The sequence below is a fragment of the Physeter macrocephalus genome, chromosome 11 (genome assembly GCF_002837175.3).
Source record: "Physeter macrocephalus isolate SW-GA chromosome 11, ASM283717v5, whole genome shotgun sequence".
NCBI classification, from domain to species: domain Eukaryota; kingdom Metazoa; phylum Chordata; class Mammalia; order Artiodactyla; family Physeteridae; genus Physeter; species Physeter macrocephalus.
Genome location: NC_041224.1, coordinates 57,186,151 through 57,197,432, shown reverse-complemented (window position 1 = coordinate 57,197,432; position 11,282 = coordinate 57,186,151). Strand labels below are relative to the sequence as shown.

At 40.8% G+C, this 11,282-nt stretch overlaps 1 protein-coding gene across 1 annotated transcript in view; it reads right to left on the bottom strand.

The window, feature by feature from the left end:
* Positions 1–4,091: 4,091 nt before the first annotated feature.
* The window catches only part of TRIP4 (thyroid hormone receptor interactor 4), a 78,520-nt gene continuing 71,329 nt past the window's right edge, over positions 4,092–11,282 (bottom strand). The window contains exon 13 of the mRNA XM_024128862.3: positions 4,092–4,373. Coding sequence (XP_023984630.1) covers positions 4,306–4,373 — 68 coding nt within the window. The 3' untranslated portion in view covers positions 4,092–4,305. The remainder of the gene's footprint in view (positions 4,374–11,282) is intronic.

Below are 11,282 nucleotides of genomic sequence, written 5' to 3'. Positions count from 1 at the left end.
TGAGGATTCAGCTAATTGCAGGTAGACAAAGAGAAGGGTTTAGAGACTTAGGTAAGAATTAAAGGTTAACACTTGGGTAGTCATCTCCCATGACTCTACCACTGAAAAAGACTGGACTGCAAAAATGGGGAACAAAGCAAACACTCCTACAGTGAACTTCAATTTTTAGACAGAAATTTTTCAAGCCTAGAAGAACCATTAAAAATTTTCAAGCAATTGATGTCCTATACAGTAAAAGAATCTTAAGTTTTGACTTCTTATTCCTCTAGACTAGGGTTTGGCAAAATATGGCCCACAGGTCAAATCAGGTGCAGTGCCTGTTTTGGTATGTCCCATGAACTAAGAATAAGAATGGCTTTTACATTTTTGGATGGCTGAAAAATAATCAAAAGAAGATTATTTGTGATGTGAAAATTATATTAATATATTAATTCAAATTTCAGTGTCCATAAAAAAAGTTTTACTGGCTCATAGCCATGCTCATTCACCTACGTATTATCTATGGATTCATTTCACTTGCACTGCAACAGCAGAGTTAAATAGTTGTAACAGGGACCATATGGCCTGGAAAGCCTAAAATAGTTGCTGTCTGGCCCTTTACAGAAAAAGTGTGCTGACCCCTGCTCTGAACAAGCACCGTCTGATAGAACTTTTTGCAATGATGGAAATATTCTATATTTGAGCTGTCCAATTCAGAAGTCACTAGTTACATGTAGTTATGTGAACACCTGAAATATGGTACTGTGACTGAAGAACTGAATCTTAATTTCACTTAATTTAAATAATCACATGTGGCTAGTGGCTACTATATTAGACAGCACAGCTCTAGATGCTCCTCAAATCTTATGTATTGACATTTTTTGACCCTTGTCCCAACATCTCACTCCCTTTCTGTGACACATCTACACATTCTCAGTTGCCCTCTCTGCCCCACCTTATCTACCTGACTCCAAGTCAGGGTACAATATTTACTAGGTTCTCTTTCTAGACTCTTCATTGTCACAACAGAAATCTGATCAATCTACCAGGTTTCACTGCATGAATTAATCCACATTATGTGCACACACATAAATGGACACACATTTACACAAGTTTCTTTGTGTCAGAGGATGGCACTGTGGCTATGTTCTTTCTTCTCTGCATGAGAGAATTAGAAAGCCCTCCACATGCTCTATTCCTTGATGCTGCTGGAGCCTGTGATATGGATCACCTCCCTGCAAACACATTCACAGAAGCTGAGAACAGCAGATGTGCACTTGCTATTTGAATCTCAAGGAAAAAAAATCCTTCATCACAGGACTTTCTTTCCTGCCCTCTGAGGCCTAATAAACTAAAGTTAGCTGATTTCTCTAGTTTAATAGATGCTTGCTTTTTTACTGGCCTTGTCTAACTGGGCAAGAGAACAACCCCAATACTGTCTCTATCTTGGCTAGGAGCTCTAGCAAAAGCATTAAAAAAAAAAAACAAAAAAAAACCTTACCAAACGAAATGAAATCCACTTAAATGGACTTCAGTAGAGACAGTAGCTAAAATGGAAAGAGATTAGGGTTATAACTCATAAAAAGCCATAACTTTGTAATTATTTGTAAAAGCAATCTTTATAGTCAATTTTTTATACCTACTCCCTAGGAAAAAACGGGTTTCTGTAAACTTCCAGCTTAAAAAGAAAAAAAGGGACACCTAGTTTTCTTTCTCCAGATTAGCTATAGCAAGCAAACACCCCCCCCCCCACCCCTACTCCATTCCAAACATCTATCTGCAAGGCCAAAGCCTCCTGAAAATCCTGCCAGAGAAAGACTCCGGTTTTATATATATCCTACTTTGAGCTTATATAATTGAGACTGTGTCCTGCCTAGAAAAACAAAAACGCTGAATCCTTTAGCTACTATACAAATTGAGAGCCAATGAACCCAACCATCCAAAAGAGGGTACAGATATTTAGGCTGTAGAAGTAAACCAGCTCAGAAATGTGGACCTTCCCTCAGGCCAAGCTGTCCCAGAGTTACAAGGTCAGTGCAAAGTGCTGTAAAGTACTGAAAGGCTACTCCTGGGCGAGTTTGTACTCAGGCTGCTAAGATTTTCCACTAGGCTTTAAATTATGCTATTCATCACTGAGCAACTGACGGCCATCTACCCCCAAGTCTCTCCCACACTTCCTCCCGGGTGTCTCCACAAATAAAAGAGAGACCTTATACCACCACCACGTGAACTGAAGAGAGTCTTTCACAGTCTAACCATGAAAAGGAGAAGTTTCCAAGTTACTCTGCCATTTACTCATGTGGCTCCAGCTGCATATTTTGGATGCTGAGGTGGGTTTCTCATAAACTTGTAAAGTTCTTGTAAACTTTCTTATCACAGCACACAAAATGGTTGCATAACCTGAACTCTTGCATCCCCTGATGTTTTTCTTTAGGCATGCACACACAATCTATCCAGGTGGAAAAATCAATCCATACTCCTCTGTGTTCAGGCTGTTGTTCAAATAAAAAGGCAGAAAGATAAACTTTTTTTTTTTTTTTTTTTTTTGCTCCTTAGGCTCTTCACCTCCTACCTTTCAATTTTATTTTGGTATTAAGAAAACCAGGGCTTCCCTGGTGGCGCAGTGGTTGAGAGTCCGCCTGCCGATGCAGGGAATGCGGGTTCGTTCCCCGGTCCGGGAGGATCCCACACGCCGCGGAGCGGCTGGGCCCGTGAGCCATGGCCGCTGAGGCTGTGCGTCTGGAGCCTGTGCTCCGCAACGGGAGAGGCCACAACGGTGAGAGGCCCACGTACCGCAAAAAAAAAAAAAAGCAAACCAGACAATTCCAGCACAGAATTCAAATTGCTACTGCTTGGTAAACTATTAACTGCCTAGTGAACCCAGTGTGGCTTCATTAATAGTATTAGGGTCTGCAGAAGGCCAGAGAGAGACTTTTTTCCCCCTAAAGAACTGCCATTGGCGTCCTTTCCAACTTTCTCTATAGCAGTTGAACAGAAAAAAAAAAAAAAAAGAAAGAATACAACATGCCTTCATCACTAGAACAAGAATTGGGTGGGTTTCGCCTGGGAATCCAGAGTGATCAGGCCCCCACAAAACCAATGCCCAGAGCTCTGCAACAAGCAGGGTTCACAGTTGAGTGAGCATCAATGCATAATGAGTGGAGGCATTTCAATGCAAATAAACGCTGAATATGAAGGATTAAAGAAAGGGGAAATTAATCTTTTTCATAACACAGGGCACTTTTTTCTCTCCCTTGCGCTCTCTTTTTTAAGTCATGCACACAACTGCTGGAGGGAATCCAACTTCCCCAGTGTGGTAGTGCTGCTTTATAAAAAGCAGAACATACACATTTAAGACCGTGAATTTCCTGAGGATGCCAGCAACTGAGATTCTGACAGCTCTTCTGAACAGCCTCAGAAAAAAAGTGCTTCACTAAGTGGGACCAGAATGACTAGTAAAAATCTCATTTCAAACCAACCTCCTATTTTTCCAAAGCTCATAGCTTCTTGGGGTATGGATGGTTTAAAGGGTTTGGTTTCCGCATTTTGGGATATTTGGATGCATTTACCGAAGGGATTTTATTTTTGTTTGTTTCTAATTGCTCCATCCAAGTGATACTTTTGCAATACCAACAAAATAAACAGGGCCGTTTCATGCTGCTTTAGTAGGTGGCTCTGTCTCATCCCAGTCTGATCCTCTTATGTCCTAATGTCTCAAACCAAAGAACAAAGTGGCAGCACCTCTTCAGGTTATCCCCCCACCCCACCCCCACCAAAATCTGCCAGTGAAGGTTACTCAGCTGAATACTATTCACTTGAAGAGATGTTGGACTAGAGCAGCAAAGTTGTTTAAAAACCTCTCTGTCCCATCACACGTTTCTATTAAACACAATTCCTCAAACATCCTAATACTCTATGAGGTTATCACTTTGAAAAAAAAAAACTTTAAAATTCAAGTGGTCCCTTAAAATACTGTTAACCTAGGTTAAGAATTTTCCTAACTAAAACAAATCCAAGTCTCAGAGAGGAAAATAATTTCCAACTTGTTCCTTTTTCTTCTGTATCATTCTGAGAAAAATGTCAAAGATCTAGAATTTTTAAAATAAGTCTTTATAAATAATGTATCCAAAGATTTTTGACCCACTACATAAAGTAAGAATCCCACTCTTTAAGAAAAATATACAGATTTTGATGAGTTTAAATTCTGAGAGGTTCAAGCCTGATGCCAAGCCTTTAGATGTCTACTGCTTCAATTCCAAAGGACCAGTGGATAGCAATTTTAGTACACAAAACTCCACTATGCTGTATAGTTCCTTTTTTCCTGGGTCAGACAGCTTTATTCTGCTTCATTAACCCCTTCTTTGCTCCTTGATGGATCTTGGAATCCAGTTTCCCTGTAAGGGAGAAAAAGAAGTCTCATTATTTATTTTTTATATTTGCAATGCAAATCTTTCATGGCCTCCCAAGTCTTCTGGTTACTGTGTTTCTGTCACATTCAATTATCTTGCTTCAGGACTCAGACACTTTCAAACTTCAGAGTTTCATTCTGTAAGAATGAGGAAGCAATGGGAACACTGTATAGGGACACACAAATGTACGTAGGTACACAAACACAATGAGTATTCACCTAAAAATCTAAGAAGTTAATATTTCTAATTTTGTAGTTACTAGAAAAGAAACATTGTGTTTTCCAGAGTGCCTGATGCTAAGGCAAGTTTTTAAAGAATACACACATAATGATAAAGGAAGACATTTCACACAGTGGGAAACCCATTCCTCTGACCTGTTAACTGGCTGAGCATAAAGCATGTACCTCCCTCACAGTGAGAAAAGCAGTTCAACTCACTCCTTTGCTGCCTCAGACTTAATAGGGGGAGTGACCTGAAACAGTGGAGTAGAATCCACATGAATGCTTTACTGACAAAGGGCCCCTATCACCAGTTAAGAAGGGCAAAGGTCATAGGCTGTATGACTCTCCTAAGTGTTAAAGTTAGAAAACAAACAACCTTCCTGTCCCAGGTGACCCTAATGAGAGGTACTTCACGGATGTGGTCTCCGACCTCTGACTCCTCAGATCTACCAGGATAAAGTTGGGTTCACTGGTAGCTGCCTTAGGAAATAACCATCTCATGAAGAAAAACTTAACAGAGTTCCTGTCTGCCTGGCCTGAGAACAGAGCTTGTAGGTTGCTTTCGCCCACAAAAAGTCTTATTTAAGTCAATAGAGATGCTGATGCTGGAAACAGAAATAGTTCAGTTCAGCCTTAGTGCTAAATAAACAAACAAAAACAAGAGCATCTGGGTGTACTACAGGCCTATACCCACAACCACTGCCCCTTGTATGCTGTCATTTTCATTTGTTGCAGTAATCAGGTATGAGAGAGAAAGCACTGGACAAGAAGCCAGGAAACCCAGGTTCCAGTCCTCCTTTGTCTGATACCAACTAGATGAGTGACTTGGGGCAAGTCATTAGATCTCTCTGGACTTCAATATCCTCATTTGTCCAACTAAGGTAAGAATACATGTCCAGACTACTGCACAAGGAGAGTGTGAAAAAAATTACTTCAATCTAACAAGTTTCCCTGTTTTCTTATTTTTTTCTTCTTCCTCATCTTTCCAGGGCCTCTGGAATAACATTACTTCCGTCTCTGGGTTTCCTTAGAAACCATCACTAAGTGATATCCTAAATGATGTCCATAACAGTCACAATGATGTTGACTTTAACTTGGGCTTTAGAGCACAGTTTTCCCAGGGATTTAGGAGTTCTTTCATCCCCCAGGCTGTCATGCTGGAAATCCAAACATGTGCCAGCAATCTGGCAAAGGGCCCTGTTACGAGGCAAGTTTGCCGTTGTATCCCTAAGACTACCAAATGGTAGGAGCTCAATAAATGAATTAAACAAAGAAAAGCAGACACCACAAATTTCAAAACCTTTACTTTATAGGGACTACTAAGTAACCAAAAATAGCAGATATCAGATAAACATAAAAGAGTACTCATTGTAAAGCTGGTGGTACCCAGAGGTACAAAGAAGTATTGCGTCTCATTAAGCTTTTTAGGACAAGCTAGGACAGAATTTAGAATTCCATCTAGGACTACAGACTTCTAGTTCTCTGTACTGAATAAGTTAGAAGACCCAGGTCCCAGTTTTAGTCCTAAGACTACCTATCTGTATAACCTTGAGGAAGTCACCTAGTCACTCTTGTCCTCAACTTCTTCAATGCCATGAGGAAACTGGACTACACAGTACTGAAGGCCCTTTGCAGCTCTGTGATACTGTGCCCTAAAAATGAAATGTAAATTGGAATACTTTGTTTCTGAGGCAATGTGATAAAGTGAGAAGAGCAGGAAACCTAGAGGTAGAAAGACGTGAGCAAAATATAATTTCTGTAAACCTGTTCACTCAGCTATAAAATGAAAGGAAGAAAAAATTTCTACTAACTTACAAAGTTGTTGAGAGGATTATAGCTAATGCTGAGTGTTTTTCTATATACTAAGAACTGTACCAAGTATTTTACATACACTGAATCATTAAATCAAATAATTAATTGAAATAATATACATTAAAGGAACTTCTCTGGTGGCACAGTGGTTAAGAATCCACCTGCCAATGCAGGGGACATGGGTTCGAGCCCTGGTCCAGGAAGATCCCACATGCTGTGGAGCAACTAAGCCCGTGCGCCACAACTACTGAGCCTATGCTCTAGAGCCCAAGAGCCACAACTACTGAGCCCATGTGCCACAACTACTGAGCCCACGCACCTAGAGCCCGTGCTCCGCAACAAGAGAAGCCACCGCAATGAGAAGCCTGCACACCGCAACGAAGAGTAGCCCCCGCTCGCCGCAACTAGAGAAAGCCTGTGCACAGCAATGAAGACCCAATGCAGCCAAAAATAAATAAGTAAATTTATTTTTAAAAATATACATTAAAGTGCTTCATGAGTTCAAAGTTCTCTGAAAAACTAACGGTAGTCGTGTCATTTATGCTAAGGCTTGGGAGTTGTGTTTCTTAGTTATGGTCTCAGTTTTACTTTTAATTTACCATATTTACCAGATAACTCTAGGCAAGACTTTTAACTATATTTATTTCAGGCTCCCCAAAGCTTTACTATATAAGAATATTCCAAATATAATTTTCATAAAACTCCAGTCTGATTGTGAAAGCCCTCACATGAGACCAGCTCAGGTAAGATCAACCCACTGGAGCAGAGCACTCAGTGGTAGGCAAACTAATCTCTGGCTTCAATGATGATGTCATAAAATGGAAAACTGATGGGAGGAAGGAGATACAGAGGACGAAGGATCTCCAGGGCACTCCCAGGGATTCAGAAAGCCTTTCATCCCCTAGACTAACCTAAGAAAACCATACATGTGCCAGCAATCTGTGAGCTCCTTACAACTAAAAACTTCTTTGCATCCCTAATATCTACCATAGTGACTGCCAATAGTAGCAATTGGGTTAGCTGGGCAATGAAGGCCAGGGACTGGGGCTCCTTGCATGAAGAAGCAGTTATCGTGCATGCCCTCTGAACTCTGAGTTCTAGTTTAGCCTGGTTTTTTAAGACTTGGAATCTGGACAGTTAACTACAGTAATATACAGTACACTCTCTTAAAAGCAGAGTGATAATGCTTAGTTTCTGTATTTCCCCAATATTTTTACATTTAGTACATACAGCATTTCAGTGTTAAACCACATCCTCAATCATGATGCCTAAAAGAAAATCAAATGCATGTGCAGCAGATGGAGGAGAAGTTAAAAGGGAAAAAACTATTTGCCATCAATCGATATAACTCTCATAGGGATTTTCACATGCTTTGCATAAGATATAAGGCAGAATTTGCATGAGTTTATAAAGCATGTAATTCATTTAAAGTAAAAAAATTACCTTCATCTCTTTGAGCATTCAACCTACATATTCGACCATACTTAACTTTTTTGCATTTCTTAATTTGAGCAGACACACAGCCAATTGATTTCATATTGCACATTGTTTTCTGAATTATTTCAACTTCAAGAAGTGCAATTATCCTCAGGTCAAACAAGCTCAAGTTTACATGTCCAAAAACATAAATAAAAATATATGCCTTTAATTTAAAGCAAATATATACACATGATACAACATGTAAATGAGTTATATTGTAGACATTTATTTGCAAGTCAGAAGTTCAGAACTTAGAATAAATTTCTCATAGAACTAATCTATGAAAATTGGCTAGGGGCTTCCCTGGTGGCGAATAAATTTCTCATAGAACTAATCTATGAAAAGTGGCTAGGGGGTTCCCTGTTGGCGCAGTGGTTAAGAATCTGCCTGCCAATGCAGGGGACATGGTTCAGGCCCTGGTTTGGGAAAATTCCACATGCCTTCCCTGTTGGCGCAGTGGTTAAGAATCTGCCTGCCAATGCAGGGGACATGGTTCAGGCCCTGGTTTGGGAAAATTCCACATGCCGCGGAGCAACTAAGCCCGTGCGCCACAACTACTGAGCCTGCACTCTAGAGCCTGCGAGCCACAACTACTGAGCCCATGTGCCACAACTACTGGAGCCCGTGCTCTGCAACAAGAGAACCCACGGCAATGAGAAGCCCGCGCACTGCAACGAAGAGTAGCCCCCACTCACCGCAACTAGAGAAAGCCTGCACGCAGCAACAAAGACCCGATGCTGCCAAAAATAAATTAATTAAATAAATAAATTTTTTTTAAAAAGGACTTAAAAAAAAACAAAAGACAAGTGGCTACGTTCCTAAGCCATCCCACAAGAAAAAAATATTTAAGGCACAGAGCTGTAACTGAAGTAGAGTACTAATATTATTAATACCATGGAACTTAACCACTTCATGTAACAATATTCTAGAAGAAAATGTGAAGCATTCCAAATTAAGAGCCAAGTATAGGAACTCCCTGGTGGCGCAGTGGTTAAGAATCACCTGCCAATGCAGGGGACACGGGTATGATCCCTGGTCTGGGAAGATCCCACATGCCACGGAGCAACTGGGCCTGTGCACCGCAACTACTGAGCCTGCGCTCTAGAGCCCACGAGCCACAACTACTGAGCCCACGTGCTGCAACTACTGAAGCCCGTGCACCTAGAGCCCGTGCTCCACAACAAGAGAAGCCACCGCAATGAGAAGCCTGCGCACCGCAACGAAGACTAGTCCCCACTTGCCGCAAGTAGAGAAAGCCCACACGCAGCAACGAAGACCCAACACAGCCCTAAATAAATAAATAAATTTATTTTAAAAAAAAAAAAGAGCCAAGTATGTATTTTCCCCTATGGCAGTGGGATTAAAGACTTTTCCAGCTGTAAACTACTGGAGGTGGTCCCTATGGCTTAAGGGAAGGAAGTTCTGGCAGAGTGTAAGGTTTTTAAAGACAGTAAGGATGAATGAAGGACAAAGGAATGAAGAGTTACAGGGAATAGAAACTTCACACCAGACTAAATCCTCAGGTGGGCTGGCTCCCTCTCAATAGAAGTTTTTTTCTGAGACACAGGGATCGGTCAACCTATTCTTTCTCCACCCCCACTCCAACCGCTACCTTTACCTATTGTTTCTGACCCATGTTTCACCTTGTCTGGTCTACCAAGGAAGAAGCTGCAGTCTCACAATTTCTCTCCAGCCCTGCTGTCCCTAAAACAAGCACACAGCCCATTTTGGCTTTTTAAAGCTTTTAACCAACAGAAGGAATGGGGAAAAGCTTTCTCTTAAGACCATCACCCTCCCCGTCCCCTATTAAACCTTGTGGAGAAAAATGAAGGTCATATGTGTGCTGAAGGTGGGTCTCTGGGAGGAGAAAGTACTGAAGTAAAACGTTTCAGAGAAATATATAAACTCTGTTTACACAAAACATTTTCTCACAGGAGTTTAAGCAGCAGATGAAAACCAAGATAGAAAGGAAGCTATGAAAACGTAACTGGGACTAAAGATCAAGTAGCAGTGGGTCTGGGAGAGAACACTGACCACGTTTTCCTCCTACCACCAGTGTTGCCATCAGTGCCCATAGTAAGGTAAGAATGGAGTAGAGTAGGAAGGGGTAAAATTTCTCAACCTAAAAAGGAGAGAAAAAGGGAGATTTAAATCCTAAATAGTGAAGAAGAAGGAAAAAGAATTTCCAGTGACACTTGGCTAACAGGTGGGGTAAAGTATGAAGTAAATAATTTGTGTAAGTCAAGGGCAATTTATGTTCAGATTTTCTGACTTGCAGGAATCTCAGGAATATGTTTCAAAAATCATGAGGGTTGCCTGAATTTTGCAGTGAATATACATGAATCTAAATTAATACTCCAAGCATTTCATTTTGTGATCAAAAGCAGTATTATCCACAGTGCAGTCAGCTAATCAACAGCATTAGTATCACTTGGGAGAAGGGCACAGGAACCTGTGCTTTAACAGCTCTCTAGGTGACTTTTATTTACATTACAGTCTGAGAAGTACTTCTTTACAGAACAGATTTATAAAATAGTTGGTCCACGACGAAACGAAGAACAAGGTGACATAGTATTGAGCACAGCCGACAACAATGCATGCCCCAGAAGCATCCAGTTCACACAATGGGAAAGCAATGTCACAGAGTCATGAAATAGTAACTGACATGAGCAAATGGGAGAGTTGCTGATTTTTTTTTAAACATCTTTATTGGAGTATAATTGCTTTACAATGGTGTGATAGTTTCTGCTTTATAACAAAGTGAATCAGTTATACATATACATATGTCCCCATATCTCCTCCCTCTTGCAACTCCCTCCCACCCTACCTATCCCACCCCTCTAGGTGGTCACAAACGACCGAGCTGATCTCCCTCTGCGATGCGGCCGCTTCCCACTAGCTATCTATTTTACATTTGGCAGTGCATATATGTCCATGCCACTCTCTCACTTTGTCCCAACTTACCCTTCCCCCTCACCGTATCCTCAAGTCCATTTTCTAGTAGGTCTGCATCTTTATTCCTGTCTTGCCCCTAGGTTCTTCATGACCATTTTTTTTTTTAGATTCCATATATATATGTTAGCATACGGTATCTGTTCTTCTCTTTCTGACTTACTTCACTCTGTATGACAGACTCTAGGTCCATCCACCTCACTACAAATAACTCAATTTCGTTTTTTATGGCTGAGTAATATTCCATTGTATATATGTGCCACATCTTCTTTACCCATTCATCTGTTGATGTACACTTAGGTTGCCTCCATGTCCTGGCAATTGTAAATAGAGCTGGAATGAACATTTTGATTCATGACTCTTATAGAATTATGGCTTCTCAGGGTATATGCCCAGTAGTGGGATTGCTGGGTTGTATGGTAGCGCGATT